Source organism: Neocloeon triangulifer, unplaced genomic scaffold (genome assembly GCF_031216515.1).
Source record: "Neocloeon triangulifer isolate White Clay Creek 2 clone unplaced genomic scaffold, ASM3121651v1 ptg000008l, whole genome shotgun sequence".
NCBI classification, from domain to species: Eukaryota; Metazoa; Arthropoda; class Insecta; order Ephemeroptera; family Baetidae; genus Neocloeon; species Neocloeon triangulifer.
Genome location: NW_026775550.1, coordinates 2,554,581 through 2,575,271, shown reverse-complemented (window position 1 = coordinate 2,575,271; position 20,691 = coordinate 2,554,581). Strand labels below are relative to the sequence as shown.

Genomic DNA, 20,691 nt, shown 5'->3' with positions numbered 1-20,691 from the left:
GTGACATGAAAACTTCTTTTATCCAATAAATATGTTAACCAAGCACGTTGGCTCTCATTAGCGCTAATCTCAAGATCAATATATTAATCAAGCGGGACTTAATCTCGCTTTCAAGTGCTGCATTTTTACTCTTCAGAACATATGGTCGGTGGCTTTGTATGCACATAAACCCACTTACGTGCTTGTTGGGCAATCTACATATGAACATGGCCATTTTTCGATTCGAAAAGTGAACAGGTGTGTCGGGGTAAAACCGGCACTTCCTCGCGCGACCACTGATGGTGCTTGCTGCACCATTCGTGGCCGCAGCTGAGAGACAGACAGGGCATCAGGTGACAGAGCAGCAACATTGATAGATGAGTCTTTTATGTGAAGCCAAGTGACACAGTTGCGTTTTGTAATATGTGCAAAGAATAAGGCCAAATAATTACATCAAACCTTTGAAAGTAAGTAAAAATTGTGTGTCTATTAATTCTAATTACCCCAACCAAAATGATTATGAATTAAATAATTAATCTTAGCATCAGGGATTATTCGTTTCCCGACAAATGGCGCCCAACTAACAGCCCCCCCGACCTATGATGTAGTTATCTTCATCCCCCGTGACCCATGCTGTAGATTTTTTTATCCCCCACAACCCCGCTGATCGGATGCATTTTATCCGTTCACCCCGCGACGCGCGTGAAACCCCAGCATCCGCCGAATAGTCCCCATTTAGCCCATCAGCCAGACGCCCAAGCGTCGGTCATTTGACGCCCCTGTTTGCATGTGCAATGTGAGCCGTACTTGCAACGGTTTTTCTGCTGCACAATGCCACCGAATAAGACAACGATACCCCTGCTCCCCGATAATTTCCATGGCACTCCACATGAAAATGCTCGCGGTCATGTCAGTATGTTCAAAAAATGCCGAAACATAGCTGAGTGGTCCGACCGTAAAGCTCTTGCGTATTTCCTGTTCACACTTCGTGACGATGCTGGCGACTGGGCCGATTTCTATTTGGCCAACCCTGCCAATGCAAACAAAACTTTAGACGAAATTTACGCCGATTTCATTGCGCGTTTTTCACTCACTTCAAAATTGCACGCAGAGCACTACCTGTCGAACCGCAAACATCAGCCAGACGAACGCCCGGAATTTTACATCCATGACATGGTCCGCTACGCTCAGAAAATTGACCCGAATTTCCCCGAATCTGCCTTGGTCCTGCGAATAATTCATAATTTGCAACCAAGTCTCCTCCGCCAACTTGGCGCTCCACTCCCGAAAACGATTACCGAATTGCTTGACCGAACCACAACTATTCATGGCTTAAATCAATTGGCCAATGGCACATTCGGAAATCCCAACAAGAAAAAGGTTCACTTTCAAGACGAGCCGTGCGAGCCGGTGGAACCTGACCCCGTCGAGAAAAAGCGAGCCCGTTGCTCCCACAACGCGCAGCTCTCTTCAGTAGCTCTGGATGACACTTCTTTAAATTCGTCACAAAAATCCGAAACTCCGACGAATGAATTTTCGGCTCAACTTTCCACTTTAACTCAACAAGTGACAAGTCTCCAAAATTTGCTCCAGGTCCAGAGCAGCCAAAACTTTCAGCTTTGCGCCTTCTGCGCCCAATTCGGCCACACTGAAGAGCACTGCTTTTCTCAAAAATTTGCAGCAATGCAAGACGAAAATAAAAAGCTGCACGCGATGTTGGAAAACTGATAAGGAGGTCTGCCGATCAACCCCCAACGACAGACCTCCCAAATCAGCAACCCTCTCTGATCATGACGTCAACTCAACCAGTCACACCCTCTTTTCTTACCCCCGACGAATCAGTGGGTAAAAAATCACTCTACCTATCCCCTTCTCCTACCCCTCTCCTTGCCGAGGATGCTGTGCACCCCACTGCGTCGAGTTTATCATCCGGACCCCAGACACCTCAATTTGGCCAAAAATGTCTGGTATCTCCGTCACAAACTCCTCGCCGTATGGTTAACCGTCCGAACGCAACCACCCAATACCAATACCCTAAATCACCAAAAATCAACCGATCAATTTTTGGGCATCAATCTGGACCCCTGGCAGCTGAAAATTGCCATGTATCTCCAGCCAATACAGCCCTGAATTGTGTTTCACTTCCTATCAACATTTCCCAAACTTCCATACCAAAAATTGACCACCTGAATGATTCTCTCACAAATGAAACTCCGCAGCGCACAATACCGCGCTTCTTTGAGGCGACCGATAGGCCTCCCCCCTCCGCCAAAAAAACCCCCAAAATTTTGACTCCAAGTGCACATCTCATTGACCACCGCAATAAAAATGACTCTTACGCCACCGATAAGCCATCTCCACGCATACTTGAGACAAGTGCACTTCCAATTTCACAACAAACAACAACCGCGATCTTAATGAATGACAAACTGAAAAATGATTACTGCTCCACTCAAGCTTCCAGCGCCTCCGATGCGCGCTTGCCGTGGCCGTTTTGTGCCACTGATCGACCACCACCTTCTCCTCACGAGAATGCAAGAAGAAAATAAATGCTGGATTTATTTCCAATTAGAATAGTGGGAATTTTATTGCTGCCTGAGAATTAATCAGTCATTTTCAATAATAAAATCAGTAGCAACTCAATCCTAGAACCAAAAAAAAAAAATAATAATAATAAAAAAAAGAAAGGAACACAAAAAACAAAAACTCCATGCAATCAAATGATTAAAAAAAAAAAAAAAAAAAAACTTGTAACTGATGTTTTCCGCAGTTACCATTATAGTCCCGGGAGTAGCAAATTTAGGTTTAGAAAAAAAAATTTCTTCCTTATCCACAATATCCCCAAGAAAAAAATACGTTGTTGCTAATCGAATTTTCATTCCAGAATTTTGCCAATTGCCAATGACGTTGTATGACTGTGACCCTTCGACAGAGATGCCGCACGCAATACCGCACTGGCGTGCCTTTAATAAAAAAATCTAACTTTCAGCCTCAATAGCGCCTTATGCGCCCACGGCTCCCTCTGAGCTCCCCCTAAATTAAACGTCTTAATATGTCTGAGGGTTATGAGCACTTTAAATCCCTTTTTTAGATTTAAACACATTATATTTTAAGATTAAATCAATCACACAATACACAATAAAACACAAAACCATCATTCAAAATTCACGAACAAACTGTACTTTCGGCAAATCCAAAAATTAAAATGTAAAACAACACAAACAAATGCATGACACAAATTTATTTTCAACTCGCTCAAATCATTGCTTTGCGCACAAAATTGGAGTTCAGTCCTTCTCAATTTTGGTTCTCAAAACCACATTTCATTCCTCCACTACAAAAAAAAAAAAAAATGCATCTCCAACTCGTAGGTATATCTGCTTCTGTTGTCCCGGGGGGGAAAAGCCAGTTTGCTTCGGGGCCTCGTCCACCCCATTTAAGCAATGCCTGCCCTGGGTAGCAGCGGAAGTAGAGAAAACTGCTGAGAAACAACTCCTATTTCTTGCGCAACGCACCCCAAGAATACGACAATTAAAATTTTAACTTCACAAACCAATTAAATTGAACAACAAAAAATTAACTTCTCAAAATTAATTCAACACAAATACCCTCCAGTGCTCAATTGAAAAATGTATCTTTACTTTTAAGTTGTGCTCAATTGAAAATGTATCTTTCAATTTATGTGTTCTATTGAAAATGTGTATCTTTGAAAAATTAAATTGTTGTCCTCATGTCACCGATGATCTTGTCTCCTCTCAGCCGGGGAGGTGTCGGGGTAAAACCGGCACTTCCTCGCGCGACCACTGATGGTGCTTGCTGCACCATTCGTGGCCGCAGCTGAGAGACAGACAGGGCATCAGGTGACAGAGCAGCAACATTGATAGATGAGTCTTTTATGTGAAGCCAAGTGACACAGTTGCGTTTTGTAATATGTGCAAAGAATAAGGCCAAATAATTACATCAAACCTTTGAAAGTAAGTAAAAATTGTGTGTCTATTAATTCTAATTACCCCAACCAAAATGATTATGAATTAAATAATTAATCTTAGCATCAGGGATTATTCGTTTCCCGACAAGGTGTTCACAGAAAAGTCAGCTGTTGCAATTAAAACGATTAAAACGGTGCTCGCGCCGACAGATTTCGAGCTGCACTGCGAGTGTCAAGACATATATGCGCGCACACGATTTTTTTTTTAAATATAAACGCCGAGCATGCAATGAGAATATTACAGAAGCTATCTCGGCTCGAATCTTGTTTTACTGCCGGGCCGAAAATTGACGTGTCAGGCTGATAAACGAACTTGTGAATAAATGTACACACATGTGTGATGAATTTTCAGAGATATTTCGACCGAAAAGCACTTTTTGCTGTGTAGGTTTATCAGGGAATTATGCCACGAGAGCACGGTTTAATGCTTTTTATTAGAATCTTGACTGCGGCCTAAACGCTAGCAATTATCCTCGATAACTATCCAACAGCTTTATGGACATAATATTATATTAGAAGTCGAATTTTGTAATGTTTGTATTACATATTTTTAACCAATTCCATCCCCACTCCCATGATACATTTTGTGTATACATTACTTCAGTATATAATCATATTTCTCAATTTTATTTATTAATTTAGTTTCCCAATGCGTTAATTTTTATTTTAATTAGTTCATAATATTTAATAATTTTACTTTTATGCCTTATTAAGATTGAAAATAGAGTAAAAAATAATATTATAAACTAAAATTATGTAAAAATACCATACATGGGCAGAGCGCACTTTGCGCTCTGCGATCTGCGCTCTGCGCTCATGAGCGCGATCGCAGAGCGCGAGCGCATTGGTCGCTGAGCGCAGCGCTCAATTGCGCTCATTTTGCGCTCAAACCAAAAGTAAAAATCCCCGAATTTGATTAAAAATTGTAATGAAAAACAGTGTTTTTATACCAGAAACTTCAAAACTGATCCCAATTTTGATGATTTAACTTCAACTTTATCATTTCCAATTGCCGATGTATTTTTTGTTTTATTAAAAAATTGTCTAAAAAGTCGCACTTTTTCATCGGATAAAAATATTTTTGAGCGCAACGCGTGAGCGCAAGACTTTTTAAAAATTTGAGCGCGAGCGCAACATTTTCAAAATCTTGAGCGCGAGCGCAGAGCGCGAGCGCAAAATTGTTGAGCGCACCCATGTATGAAAAATACAAACATTTTGAAGTATTTAAAATCATTATTTTAATTGAGATATTTTTTTTTTTTAATTCTCATAAATATAATGTTAAAACCTTTTCAATTGTAATGCAGGTTGCCAACTTTGTGGCCTAATTGGAACACAATCCTTCCTTTCAATTTAATTATAACTATTTCCCTTGTAGTTATTACTCCAAAAATAGACTGTCCACCTCTATTTCTGACAAACATTAATAGCCGCTTTGGCCTTTTGCTTTCAGGTCTTCGTATAAGAATAGCGAACCTCTTTTTTAAGCTACTGACATGCATCCTGTACATAGTGCGTGTAATCACCGACTCGGACCCCAACTTTGCTGCGTGGTGAGTTTTGTTTTGCTTCATCAAAGTTTCACGCCGGTTTTGATCGAGTTTTGCCTGCTCGGCCATACCTGTTTTCGCCGAATGGATTCGTCTGCTAATCCGTCGATATATTTCCACCAAAATGTGTATTTTTATATATTTGCTCTGACATAATGCAAAGGCTTGGTTCTCCCTTTTCATTGTCGGTCGATACCAAATTGATTTCTAATAATGCTCTGCGGTCGTCCGTCATGGGCACATCATTTCCCTCGAGGGCCCGCGGCGCTTCCCGACTCTCGGTGCCGCCGCGTTTTTCTCGAAAACGACCCAGTTGCATTCACGAGTGTTTCAAAAAATGTCGCTTGCCTTTTCGTCCTTAACATTCAAAACGTCCTTCAATAAATCCTATTCAATCCGATCGAATTATACGAAAATAAAAATGGAAAGAAAGTCTCAATTCAAACTAAAAAAAATCGAATTTTTTCAAAATATGTATGAAACATTTTGTGCAAGCCGAATTTTTTTTCTTCTCAACAATATTTGCTAATTTGAAGAAGAAAAATAACAATTAATTTCATAGACTTTTCCTTTTTATTTAATTACATTGAAATGAAATTCAAAATATTTGCAATAATTGTTATTCGCCAAAATATTTTATTATTAGAAAATTGAATTTAAAAATAAGTAGAAAGCCTACTTTTTCTTGTTAAAAAAAAATAGTTTCACTGTATAAAAATTAACTCTGCGAGTTTTGATCATGATCTGCACCTTGTTTCATGATGAGCAAGAAAACTAAAAAATAAATTTGAATTGACAGAAAGAAAACTAAGTAAATTAACCATTTCCTTCTCTTATCAAACATAATTTCAAATGTTTATTAAAGAATTAAACTAACGAAATTTTACTTATAAAAAGTATTATTATAAAATTAATTCTTTTTTATTTAACTCTATTTATACCATTTTCCCAAGCTGTTTGAGCTTTTTAAAGAAACTTGTCCCATATTGTTTGTCTAAACATTAACTCGGTGAAGTCGAGCATTATTGGCTAAACCAAGAGCAGAATCCTTTTGTGCGACAAAGCAAATAAACAAAAGGCTTGTTAGACGAGCAATTGATTTGTTAGCCGCCATAGAGATCTTTGATTTCACTCGGCTTCTCCAATTTCCAGCTACGGCTGCACCCCGGGGAACAAAACACTTTACATCCTCGCGAGCAACTTGACAGACGAAAAGTTCCAAGAAAATCCAATCATCAACTGGGACGCAATCCTCTGGGTCAACAGGCCGCTCGAGTTGTGGGTCGTGCAGGTCATCCTTGCCATGATCAGCCTGGCCGAGGCTCTGCTGCTCGCCTATCTCGGATACAAGGTGCATTTTTGGGGGGCAATAAATTTTTATTCGTTTTTATTGAAGCTCTGTTTTTATTGATTTTTTGAAATTGAAATAATAAGAGGGTTGCTAATGTTAAAACAATTAAATGTTTGGAATATATTTAGAACCTTTTTTGAAGACTAAAGACAAAATCAGAATATTATTTCAATTTTGTAGGGCAAAAATAATGTTTCGTGATTTTGATAATTTCATGTCAATCATGTTCTTGCCGTGAATTTAACTTAATATTTTGATATTAAAGATTACAAGTAAAAATTCAACTTTATTTCAGAAACAGACACATTTTTAATTAATTATACAATGCAAATCATGATAAATTTTACAGTTTTTTTGTTTATTTTCCAAAAAAAGCTTTCGACTTGTTGATGGAAAAAATTACATCAAGTATTATTTTCAATTGAAGCTCTTAGCAAAATGAAATTTTATCAAATTCGCCACATCATATTTCCAAATAATCTTAATAATTGTTTTTTAATAATATTTTTACCACAGTGACTATAATTATCTATTTTGTATACAATTTTTACTACAACTGATGCGTTTTTTGTTTACAAAGTTAACTTTTGGGTGGTCTTTGTAAGAATCAAATTCGTTTTTGTCGCATAATTTTTAACATCATTGCAAATTTTAATTTGATTTGAGCCGGGGAGGAAATTAGATGTCAAAGGCTGATGAAAGCAAGTTTCAAATTAGTTTAAACGTGCAGCTTTGAAGTTGCATTCTCGCTCTCGTCAACCCTCGCATTTCGCAAGAGACCCACTTTGCAGCTTAAGTGAATTAATATAATAATTTTCTTAATTTCCAGGGCAACATTTGGCAGCAGCTGCTATCCTTCCATTTTATACTAGAGCTTGTTAACACAATTCCCTTCATGCTTACGGTGAGTGTGCACTTTCTTTTGATGTGAAATTCTCTGCTCCACGGCATCAGAGCATAGAACGTGTAATTGCAATTTTAATAATTCACCCCTGAACTCTGCGATTGCAGCTCCTATGGCCACCCCTGCGCCATTTGTTCATCCCAGTTTTCCTCAACTGCTGGCTCGCGAAACACTCTTTGGAGAACATGTTTGTAAGTAAAAATAGTTTATTTAAAAAAATATAAATTAAATTTAAAATTACTTTATAATTTGTTAACTTTAAACTTATATTTTTTTTTATTCTACAAAATATTTTACATCTTTAATGTATTTAAACATTTTTTATATAATTTTTGTCACTCAAATTTGAATTAATTTAAATCGAAATTTTTCAAATTAAAATAGCACAGTATTTTTTTATAAATACTTTGCATTGACCTGGTCTAACTTGGAGATAAATTTAGATAATTATTACAGCCCAGGCATATTCTTCGTTAATTAACAAATTATTATATATTAATATTTGTAGGAGGTCAATACAATAATTTGCAAAAGTTCAAGTGTCAACTTGATGAATAATTAATTTTATAAAAAAAATCAATTGAGAAGTGAAACTAAAATAGCTCAACCTTTCGATTTGCAGAATGATCTGCACCGCGCCATGCAAAAGTCCCAATCGGCCCTATCGCAGCAGCTGACGATTCTTTCCGCCACGCTCCTCTGCCTAGTGTTCACAAGGTAAGAAATAATTCAGCGCGAAAGACGAGGGTGTGGCTATAAATAAGCTCGCTTTTCCGCGCCATATCGATCCGCGATCACTCGCCTTAATTAGTCATATTTCCCGCTCTCTTTTTATTTTTGGCAGCGTGTGCGGCGTGCAGCATTTCCAGCGGGCGGGTCACCGACATCTCAACCTGTTCCAGTCCATGTACTACGTGGTGGTCACCTTTTCCACCGTAGGCTACGGCGACTTCGTGCCCGACATCTGGCCCTCGCAACTCTACATGGTCATCATGATCTGCGTCGCACTTATTGTTCTGCCTACGCAAGTGAGTGCTTTTTTTTCAATAAGAATTTCATCAATTCTAAGAGGGAATTTTAAAAAATGACAAATATTGACAAATAAATTTTTATGAATTCTGTGCAATTTTGAAGAAAAAATCAAGGATTTGCTACGCATTTAATATGATTTATTTGCAGAATATAGAATATTTTATCTGATTTTTATAAAGCTTGGAATTTTTATTAAAGTATTTATGTTATTATTTTATTATAGATTAGATAGTAAAATGATTGATTCATTTTTTCAAGCAATTCTTGCTTAAAAAATCTTTCAGGATCTTTGCAACTCGAGTCATCTGACAATGAGTCTACACTAGCATTTTTGAGATTTTTTAGTATTTTTGATCATTGTGTGACAATTTGTTTGATTTTTTCTTAATTTAGAAGCAATTTATTATGTTTTTCAATATTTTAAATATTGGATTTTATATAATGTTATAAAATTATTTGTTTTTTTTTCAAGTAAAAATAAGTTTAAATCAAATTTTAACACTCATATTAACTGTTTTATTTAAATAAAATATAAATCGATATAGTTTAGTACCCAATGATAATATTCAATATTTATTTCTATATTAATATATTTTTTTATTTTTTATTTATAATTTGCTTATGCAACCGTGGCATGTGGTAAGAATTTCCGGTTGTTATGGAACTAACATCGTGTTGTTTTGATTGGACACATAGAAATAATTATCTGCAATTTGAAATATAATGTAAATTAATTAATTATTTTGATGATATCAATTTTTTAGAGTCTGCAAGGAAATGAATAAGAATATTTAATTACAACTTTTAAGGTTATGCTCAAATGATTTTCATCCAAAGCTGTGCGTGAGCAAACTTTCGAACGCAACCGCAAAGTCCATCAAGCAATTTGCCCTTTTGCCCAAGAAATAAACCACTCTGGCGCTTTGTTGCGAGCTCTTTTCGCTCTGAAATTGCGACCGAAATTGAATTTTCTTCTTGTGTGTGCTTGGCAGTTTGAGCAGCTGGCTTTCACGTGGATGGAGCGGCAGAAGCTGGGCGGCTCGTATTCCTCGCACAGGGCGCAGAGCGAGAAGCACGTGGTCGTGTGCAGCACCACCCTGCACGCGGACACCATCATGGACTTCCTCAACGAATTCTACGCACATCCCCTGCTTCAGGTATTTTAGCCTTTCAGACCCAATTTTTTGCTTTCACCCACCGCACTTTACAAAAAGAAGAAAAACTTCTCGCGCTGAAGAGATAAGAATTAGCATGCAGAGTAGGATAAGGGAATAAAGTGGAACTTCTCTTGCAAAGAAAGTGTCCCAGAGGAATATGGTATTCGTTTAAGCGAATGGCCTATTTCGTGCACAAAAGGGAGTTAGTTTTACTTTTACGATAACAAAAAATTCCTGCTAAAGTTGAAGAGAGAGTATCGCAGCACAGAAAAGGGTGGTTTTCATTTTCTGGACAATGAAGCCAAATTTAATGTAAATTTATCTGGCATTAATCATTCTTCTTTTTTTTCTTTTTTTTTTTCTTTCTTTGCTTCACTGACCGTACATATTTTCCATGAAAATAATTGTTGCTATTTAAAAATAAAATTTGGATGAAAATTTACATCGAAAGGAAATTAAGATAGAGGAATTACAGAATCACCAATTGTTTTTTTTTTTATCCTTTAATTTTAGGAAATATGCCAGATGAAATGAAGTGACTTTGAGTGGAAAGAACTCAATAAACGCTGCTTAAAGACACCATGCTTTCCTGGAAAATCTTGTGTGTTATAATTGGAAGTAGGATGAAACCAACAGAGGGATATCAGTGATGATTAATACCTTGTCTTGTGGAAGTTCTACGTGTGAAAGTTAGTTTAAATTAAACCAAAAGCTTTTTAAATACCCCCTGAGCAGATTTCTACTTGCCATTTTTACGGAGGGATAAATATAAAGGGTGTACTTTTCAATAATTGGAAATGGGATAAAACCAACAGAGGGATAAGTCTTAATCCAGTGATTGTGATCATTAATTGATAGAGTTTGTGGAAGTGCCACGAGGGCATTTCTCTCGATCCCTTATTTCAAAAAGTACTTTCGCGTGGGAATTTTTGAAAAAAATTTAGACACATATTTGAAATCTGCATAAAAAGATGAAATTAGCACAGTTTGATTCATATTCCGAGCTACTTTTGTGCATCCTTCAAATTATTCCAATGTTCAGGAAAATTCTATTATTTTATCCTTTTTCATTAAAAAATCAGTAGCGATCAATTTCAAATGTACACTATATACTTTTTTATTATATCAAATTTCTCCCCTACCTAGTAAATTCTTCTTTTATTCCGCTCCACAAACCACCACTTTATGCACCACTCACTTTCTGCATTACGAGATCGGATCTGCAGAATGGCGTGTCCGTGTTTGAAAGAACGGAACGAGATTTGCATGCAATTGTACCTGTCGGGGGGCGCAACAAGAGCCGCCATCGCTGCCGCATCCATCAACGTCGCGCGTCGTTATTGTGTCACCTGTAGTACGTGTCACTTTTTACGACTCTGTCCAATTCATGTGTCATTTTAATACGCGGCCACTCGTTTATTATTCGGCTCGGGCGCATTTCGACACGCTGCCAATAAAGCGGCGCGGAATGGGACACGGACGCTCCATTTGCCCGGTAATAAAATGCGGACAGACGCTGCTGACAATGGACAGCACACAGCAGACCTGCGGCTGACAGATAATTAACTCGATGATGCTTTCCTCAAATTCTGAGGGTGGATTTGCTTATAAATATAATTTAAGGAAAAATCTGTTTGTTTATACCTCATGATTCTTTATCCACGGCGTAATTATATAATAAACATCTTAATTGTTTTCATAAAATTTAAATTTCATTTATATTTATGATAGCAGTACTTTGAATTTTATTTTTAACTGCGATTCAGTTGCCACTGCACTGTAAATCTTGTTTTACAATTAGATGCATGCAACAAATAAATCAATCAAACGCGTTGGAAAACGGTTTTTTTTTCATTTCAATTCAATTCTTTATTGCTTCTTTATTTACTTTAATCTTCAAGTAAATTTTTTTTTAAATACTTTTATAATGACTAAACAACAATTAATAATATAAATTTAAATAAAAGTAAAGAATTATTAAAATATTTGCAACATATTTTACAATTAAAATATTTTAATGTCTTTTTTTATTTTAAATTTATTGTTTATGTTATAAATCAATAAACACTTAATTTCTAATTGAAATATAATTTTTTGACACCAAATTAATTATTATATTTAAATACTCATCCTGCATACATTGTTTGAAGTATATTTGCTATAGGTAATAAATTAAAATAATGTTTAGGTGGTCAATCAGTTGCGAATTGGGCAGCGTTTATTTATTTATTTACCATTCAGACACATTAAAAGTCACACAAAGTTTTACATAAAAACGGACGGTGATAAAAGTTTGAATAGACACGTACCTTTCAAGCCAAAGCACACGTCAGTTGGCAAAGGGTCGTGGATTTCTTACAAAAAATCTGGGATGAAAATTTGACGGATATTGGCGCGGAAAATATTTCGAAATGACAAAAAGTTTCCCGAATAAACGCAATATTGTTGAAATTCAAATAAAAATTTAATATCTCACATTCTTCTGAGAAACAAAAATGTGGCTACAAGAACCAAAGATTTACTTTTTGTCTCCTCTTTATCCTGAAGAATTTGGAGGTCATTTTCTAGAAGTTCAATTCCTTTGTTAATCTCTAAAATATTTTTTATCTAGAACTTTATTAAATAAAAACATTTGGAAAATTTGTCTATTAAATTTCAATTTCATTTAAAACCTATAATAGCAACTCTATGTATTGAAAATAAAATAAAAATTTAGTAATTCAGTTCAGTTGCTACTGCACTGTGAACTCTATTTTAACTATAAGTTGCATGAAACAAAAAAACCATTGGAATGAGTACCATTCTGTATTTAAAAAAGTTAATGTAAAGAATAATACAACATTAAATATTATAAAACTTTTTAATACAATTTAATTTTAAAATTTTTACTGCAATTGAATTATTTTTATTTCTTATAAAAATAATTTTACTTATTTTATTTTAAGTTTATATTTTGTACTATTATCAATTTATATTCTTTAAAGAATAAAATTAAAATATGCAGCTGTTTGCACTAATTTAATTATTATATATTTGCACAGTCTGCAATTTGATAACCATGTTAAGATATGAAATTATCACTCTTACGCTGCGTTGCAATTGTTTATTAATTTGCTATAATATTTATTAAGAAACATTGGAAGTAACAAAATATTTTACATCAAAATTGGTGGAGATAAAAATTTGAATTTACTCCTCTTTGCAAAATGCTAAATAACTTTCAACTTCAGTGTATTTCCTCAAAGATAATCAAACAAAACTGCAGACTTTTTGTCCTTGCAAGGCGAGTCTGCAGAGAGATAAACGCGGTTTATTATTTTTTTTCTCGACTCTGAAGAGAAACTTGACGGCAGCGGGGGATGCAAAAACCGCCCCGGCCCAACTGCCGCTGCTGTTTTATCTTTTGCGTCAAAGCCGAGCTCATTAGTGCAATAAAAGATGGAAGAGGGCCTGCGAGGGTGAATAATTGAATGAGAATGGCGGCGCCGCCGCGAGGTGTGCTTGCTCAGTGTATATGTTTATCTCGGCCAAAGCACTTCTCGCTGAAAAACGAGACGCGAGAGAGAAAAAGAAACACGGAGAATGAATAAGAGTTGCACACGCGCCCGTCCGAAAGAGCAGAAAGGGTTTTTTTAATTTAATGAACCTCCCTCACCTGTTTCTTTTCTGTGTGGCATTTGACTTTTCAAAAGGGGATGAAAGTTTGCCCTCTCTGAAAAGCTGCCAATTCAAGCCCTTAAACTAATTTACTCTTTCGTCGTTTCTCCGGAAAGTGAATTTTCAGAACGGAAAAATTATATATTTATAAGATTTTTGTCGGGGTCTTTTTTACAGGACTTTTACGTGGTGCTCCTGTCCCCGATGGAGTTAGACACGACGATGCGGATGATCTTGCAAGTACCAATTTGGGCCCAGAGGGTGATTTACATCCAGGGCTCGTGCCTCAAGGACGCCGACCTGGCCAGGGCGCGCATGAACGAGGCCGAAGCGTGTTTTGTTTTGGCGGCCAGAAATTACGCTGACAAAACTGCAGCGGTGAGTAACTAATTAATAAGAAGATTTTAATCTTTTATAACAAATTTCAAATAAAAAATAGAATGAAAAAAAACTCTGCCAGAAAGAAACATCAATTGATGGAAACAAATTAATATCAAATTGATTTGACACGAAATATAAAATTTAAAATAAAAATAGATAACCAAGTTACAAAATTTTACCCATTGAACTAAGTTAAAAAAAAAATTTGTGGTTTCATTAATGTATTTAAAAATTTAAAAGATTTTAAACAAAATATTCTACAAATTGTAAATATTACATAAAACTAAATATTATTAATCCTTTATTAAAAAAGTAATGCTTTGATAAAGCATTTTTTAATATTATATTCTTATTTTTAAATAAATTTTAATTTGGTGACAAAATCTGAAATCCGTTTTTTAACTTTTTTGTTAGGACGAACACACCATCCTCCGTTCGTGGGCGGTGAAGGACTTCGCGCCGAATGTGCCGCAGTACGTGCAGATTTTCCGGCCGGAGAACAAACTGCACGTGAAATTCGCCGAGCACGTTGTGTGCGAGGACGAGTTCAAATACGCCCTTTTGGCCAACAACTGCACGTGTCCTGGCACCTCCACTCTGGTCACCCTTCTGCTCCACACCTCCAGAGGACAGTACGTGTTGCAACTTCAGTATATTATTGCATCCATTTTTTTTTATTGAACTTCCTCGTAAATTGCCAGGATTTTAATTAAAATGACCTCGTGTAAAGTTTGATGAAAGAATTACGCCACAAAACGCCAATCAAGAGGCGAGGTTGTTGCGAAAAGTTTCCATATATTGCAGAGACACGTGTCTCGGTTTGTCCCACTTTGTATATTGATGGATGTGAGGAGGAAGTGATCTAAGGCAATCTGTGTTGGTGCAGGGAGGGCCAAACGTCCCACGAGGAGTGGCACCGTCTCTACGGGAAATGCTCAGGAAATGAAATCTACCACATTGTGCTGGGTGACAGCAGGTTCTTCGGCGAGTATGAGGGCAAAAGCTTCACCTACGCAAGTTTCCACTCGCACAGAAAGTAAGTAATCAGTGTTCCACTTTCCGCACAGTATGTAAAAAATCAATGGTATCGAAGCAAAAAATACTTAAATAATATTGTATTAAATATTAAATTTTAGTTCCTTTTTTCTAGAAAAAGTGTTATTAAAAATACTTTTTGATTTATAAGGAGAAATTTTCAAAATTGAATGATTGAGCCAAATTTTTGGTACTTAAACTGAATATTGCCAAATAAAATCTTCGCATCCTAATTAAATTTTAAGCCAAATTAGCAACAATTTTAATTATTAAATCGTTTAATAATTTTTTAAAATTTTTTATTTAACTAAGTTAGATAGAATTCCTGTTTTTTACTGATTTAAATTAGAGGGAAAAATCAGATTTGTAATTACAAAAGTTAATTTTATGTAAATTATGACGGAAGAGAAATTTATTACTTCCAAAATAAAAATCAATTAAGAAATTAAATTCAAGCATTTGAAAAAAAACCAAATTTTCTATGAACATTATAATTTAATTTATATTAAACTTTTTTTTTTAAATCATTCTCCACTCTAACTGACAAAATCCTTTTCTTAAAACAATAGTTTCCAAAAAGAACTGTCAACAGAAATTTCATTTGAAAAAAATGTTTATTTTATTAAGTTTCTTGCTCTTTACTACGCTTTACTAAATAAATTATTGAAACTAAAAATTGTCGCAAATATTTTTTTATTTCATTTTTAATTTGGTCAATTTGCGATTCAGGTACGGGGTGGCTTTGGTGGGGGTGCGACCGTCGGAGCTGCCCGAGTTCTACGAGGAGACCATCCTGCTGAACCCGGGGCCGCGGCACATCATGAAGAAGACGGACACGTGCTTCTACCTGAGCATCACCAAAGAGGAGAACTCTGCGTTCATCGTGGCCAACAACGCGACCTCGCCCGAAAAGGAGCAGGTGGCCGGGGCTGTGCCCGGCAGTGCTGCAGGCTGTGAGGCGGGTGCGGGCGCCGACAAGTCCCTGCAACAAACCGCCAACTCAATTATGAGTAAGCCCAATCATTGATTTGGACTGCCAATTTCCAATTTCCGCCCAACTGTTTCCAATTTCCACTTCGGAACTTATACGAACGAGTTGTTAAAATTTCAGCTACCATTACGGATGCGAGTGTTTGTGATTCTTTTGAGCAACTTCAAGAAACTCCCATTGGACCAAATCACTTAGGACTTCCAGTCGTAGACAATAATCCTAACTTTTTAAGTCCGGACACCTTAAGCCAAAGAAGAGGTCGAAAAACATTCAATTTTCAATTATCTTTAGTGAATATTTTCTTGTATTCAGGCAGTAGACGACCTAGTATTTTACCTGTACCAGACATGGTGACGAGTTCGACCCTGAACATCTCGACAGGCCCTCAGGACGAACCTGACGAAAGTGAAGACGAGCTGGACGACGACGTCCCTTGGAGGTCGCCGAGCGAGAAAATCACGTGAGTGCCGCTCGAGAAAATTGATAAAAACAATAAAAAGGCTAAAAGATTTTCACGCTTATTGGTGACTCGGAAAGATCTTGAAAGTTAAGCTCACCAACCACGCAGAGTAGCACAGAAACTGTGTCGTTTATAGCAATTAACTTTTCACACAATAATAGCTCTTCAATTGAGAAAAAAATTAAGACTACTTTAAGTGTCTGTCCTGTGTAACTCGTCCTATGTACATTCAGTGTAAAGTGTTCTTCCTTCGTTGGCTTGTCTCTCACTTCAGAAAATAATCCAAAATTTCTGCATGTTTTCGTACGTAATCTACGCTTTTTGTAAATAACAGTAAATATGATCTGAAATTTTCAACTGAATCACAAGTTCTTGCTAGAATATATATTTCTATTCCCAATTCTCTTGCAGCACTGCACTTTTGAGACTTTCTAAATTTTTTACTCTATATTTAGAATTTAAAACACATACACACACCCCAAAAAAATAAAGTAGCACTTTTTAACCAAGTAAATTCTAACCTTGTGTTCCCTTAAACACGAGCAACTCTAGTTGTTCCTCCGCTCTCAGTAGAGCAGACACGTACAAAATAAATAGCACGCTTATGTGATGGTCTCGTCAGATGGTTTGGTCACGATCTCGGAGACGATGATGTCTTCGAAGACGAGGAAACCGCCAACGAAGACGAAGAGAAGCCAATCTGGCATGACGAGTACAAGAGGTAAGCGCAACATACACGCTAGCCAAGTCCATCATCCTCCGTAGTGGATAAAAAACACATTTATAGAGAACACAAAAGCGACGAGACTTTATCAATATAAACTGCAACCCGATCATATATTATATATTTTTCTCTCTTTCTCTTATATCCGTCTGTGAAAATGAATGCAGTGTGCCCATTTTTGTTTTGCTGTGCATGTCGACACACACGCCTCACTCAAAAAGTTTTAAATTTTGTCTGCTGTATTTAAAAAAAAAAAAAATACACACCAAATCGTTGTGTGTGATTTTCATGTTTTCGCCAAATTGAGCACAAATTTTATTTTTGGGACTGTTTTTTTTTTTATTATTATTTTGTCTTGGGATTGTATTTAAAAAAAAAGAAAAAACGAATGAAATAATTCAAGCTTATTAAATGAGAATGAAAATTCTGATTGAAAGAATAGAAGCATTTTGTGAGTCAATTAAATATTCACGCTTTATTAAAATAGCACTGATGGTGAGCATATAAATGAAATTATTGAAATTTGAAAAGCATATCAACCGCACTTCTGGCTTTTTATATTCATGAATTTATTTTGAATTAAATTTTAATGAACTCACGTAAATATACCTTTCAAGACAGGCTGACTGCAAATATATGAACAATAATTCTGCTGCAAAAAAAATAGAGCAAGATAATATAATTCTTTATTAATGCTTTCGTGCAAAAGTTCATTTTGAAAACTTAATTTCAGTATTGTGAAAGGCTTTCCGCCAGTTTCTCCGTACATCGGGGTGAGTCCGACGCTGTGTTACCTTCTCAAAGAGAAGAAGCCGCTGTGCTGTTTGCAGCTGGCGCAGGTAAATTTAATTAAAATTAACTTTATTTAGAAAAAATATTGAATTCCGTGGCAGATTTGCGAGCACTGCAGCTATAGAAACGCCAAGGAGTACAACTGGCAGAACCAGACGGTGATTTTGGCCGCCGACTACGCGTCCAACGGCATCTACAACTTCATCATCCCCCTGAGGGCGCACTTCAGACAAAAAACCTCCCTCAACCCGATCATCCTGCTGCTCGAACGCCGTCCCGACATTGCCTTTTTGGACGCAATCTCATACTTTCCTCTAGTCTATTGGATGCTCGGATCAATTGACTGGTTCGTTCAAATTTTGTTTATTATATTGATGGTTGTGTTAATTATTTATCATTAATTTAAAAAACCATGTCCCAAAAAATGGTGAGAATTTTTATTAAAAATTACAATCCATGAGGAACTATGACTAAGGAATGTAAATTAAATAACAAATTAGAATTAACAATTTAAAACTTTTAACAAAGTAAGTCAATTACAAAATTAATTTCAAAATTTAGATAAATATAAAAATAAATATTTAAAAAATAAAACTAATTAAAGTATTATTTTAATTCATTATAATTTATATTTTGTTTTTAATTATGTCAATTTTATTTTGTACTTATAAAACTTAATTTTTATTTTAAAATTGTAATTTTTTGTAATTAGCCTGGATGATTTGCTGCGGGCCGGCATTACCTTGGCTGAAAATGTGGTTGTGGTGAACAAAGAGCTGTCCAACTCTGCAGAAGAGGATACCCTTGCTGACTGCAACACAATTGTGGCTGTGCAGACAATGTTCAAGTACGTAATTGATTACGACAATTTATGAATTAATTATTACGATCACAAAAAAGCGACCGGAACGAAATATAAATTCAAGCGCTTTGTTTTCCATCAGTAAAAATTAGTCGCTTTTAAACAAAATCATGAATGCTTTTCGAAAAAGGAATTTTAAGAGGAGAATCTTTCATATTTGTAGATGTAGAGTTTAAAAAAGGCAAAAAGTTGCTTTTGCAGTCGTTGAAATTTCTCGGCTCGTTCGTTCGTTCGTTGAAGTCACTGTAGGCTTCTTGCTGGAATGGCTGATTTTGCTCGCTCGGTGCAGGTTCTTCCCAAGCATCAAAAGCATCACGGAGCTGTCGCAGAGTTCCAACATGAGATTCATGCAGTTCCGGGCGCACGACAAGTACGCGCTTCACCTCTCCAAAATGGAAAAGGTATTGAAGGGCAGCCAGCTAGTCCCAAGCCAGCTCCTCACGCCAGATGACGCTGCTGGTTACAGGGTACAAATACCAAATAATATACCATATTTATCTGACCGAGAATTCTCTTTTTTACTCAGTACTATATACTTTTTATATTATTTTTCCCGTTTGTATCTCTCATATGCAATTTTTTTTACTATAAATACAAATCTTACGAGGATAGTTTTTGTCTCAGCAGTTTTTCATTTTGTTTCTGCATCTCTATCTCTTGGATTTTTAGATTTTTCGTTTCGTATATATTATACACGTTTGACGATTTTCTTCCAAACCCGCCTTGCATTCTGGACAAGCGGAAGAAAATGCTATTTTTTCGCCCAGATCTTAAATGAGAGGCCGTTTTATCCTTTTTTTTAAACAAAAAAACGTTAAATAATCTGTACTCTGCGCATGAGGGGCTGGTAAAGTATTTGTGTAATTGAATTTCCGTCCTATATATGCTTCTTGTGAGGAGAGTTTTTGTTTCTTGCTATTAAATTATATACATGTGAGTCAATTGTCACTACCAAAAAGTAGGTGAATTACTTTCTTACTCCTGACCCTTTATTAATTAAGCTCTCATTCACTTACTAAAACCAAAATCATTCACATTCTTGCATTTCATATTCATTTCATTTCGAATAAAGATAACCAATTCGTTTCATTTCAACAACAAAAACTATTAACAATTATTAATACAGCTAAATTAAAACAAATTTTTATTAAATATTAAAAAGGACATTTTTCTATTTCCACAAATTAACTCTGAACGCCCTTTTGTCTTGAAATATTTTTAACAAACACAAGTGCACATATAATTAATAGTTATTCCTTACTTTACTAAAATCTTTTAAGCCAGGCAGCTTTCTTGCTCCATTGTTTTCACTCACAATCCACAAATGGCAAGACCACTGACTCGCAAACAAGTACCATAATTCAGCCAACAGAGATTTATTTAGCAATAGTGGAATGCGTGCATTTTGTTTTTTGTTCGTTTTTATATATCGTAGTGCGTGTCACTGCTGCTTGCGATTTTTATAAATCGGTAGAGTGTGCCTCTTTTTTTTATTTTCATCTCAGCACTTCTTTTTTACTTCCTCTTGTCACTGAAATTTCTTCGTCCGAGGGACGCGCCTTTTGCAATAATTACACACGCGCCTTCGTTTTTGTCCGCAGCAAGAGAAGGAGAGGGGCTCGCACATTTCCTACATGTTCCGACTTCCGTTCGCCGCCGGCTCCGTCTTCAGCGCCAGCATGCTGGACACTCTGCTGTACCAGGCCTTCGTCAAGGACTACGTCATCACTTTTGTCCGCCTCTTGCTCGGCGTCGATCAAGCTCCTGGCTCTGGATTTCTCGCTTCGGTGAGAATAGATAATATGTTTTTTTTCCCCATTTTTTATTT

At 36.2% G+C, this 20,691-nt stretch overlaps 1 protein-coding gene across 18 annotated transcripts in view; it reads left to right on the top strand.

Moving 5' to 3' along the window:
• Positions 1–20,691, top strand: part of LOC132194999 (potassium channel subfamily T member 2) — a 128,238-nt gene that overhangs the window by 96,946 nt on the left and 10,601 nt on the right. For 12 of the 18 annotated variants that reach the window (XM_059616670.1, XM_059616665.1, XM_059616668.1 and 9 more), the window contains 19 exons: positions 5,421–5,520; positions 6,670–6,868; positions 7,698–7,772; positions 7,880–7,963; positions 8,395–8,489; positions 8,617–8,800; positions 9,797–9,961; positions 13,796–13,996; positions 14,414–14,631; positions 14,886–15,035; positions 15,764–16,044; positions 16,146–16,283; positions 16,338–16,485; positions 17,108–17,206; positions 17,943–18,048; positions 18,103–18,347; positions 18,714–18,848; positions 19,153–19,330; positions 20,465–20,650. In XM_059616670.1, the coding sequence (XP_059472653.1) occupies positions 5,421–5,520; positions 6,670–6,868; positions 7,698–7,772; positions 7,880–7,963; positions 8,395–8,489; positions 8,617–8,800; positions 9,797–9,961; positions 13,796–13,996; positions 14,414–14,631; positions 14,886–15,035; positions 15,764–16,044; positions 16,146–16,283; positions 16,338–16,485; positions 17,108–17,206; positions 17,943–18,048; positions 18,103–18,347; positions 18,714–18,848; positions 19,153–19,330; positions 20,465–20,650 (2,987 nt within the window). Of the gene's footprint in view, positions 1–3,483; positions 3,954–5,420; positions 5,521–6,669; positions 6,869–7,697; positions 7,773–7,879; positions 7,964–8,394; positions 8,490–8,616; positions 8,801–9,796; positions 9,962–13,795; positions 13,997–14,413; positions 14,632–14,885; positions 15,036–15,763; positions 16,045–16,145; positions 16,284–16,337; positions 16,486–17,107; positions 17,207–17,942; positions 18,049–18,102; positions 18,348–18,713; positions 18,849–19,152; positions 19,331–20,464; positions 20,651–20,691 lie in introns of those variants that run through there. The other 6 variants (XM_059616681.1, XM_059616666.1, XM_059616680.1 and 3 more) reach the window with 4 other exon arrangements.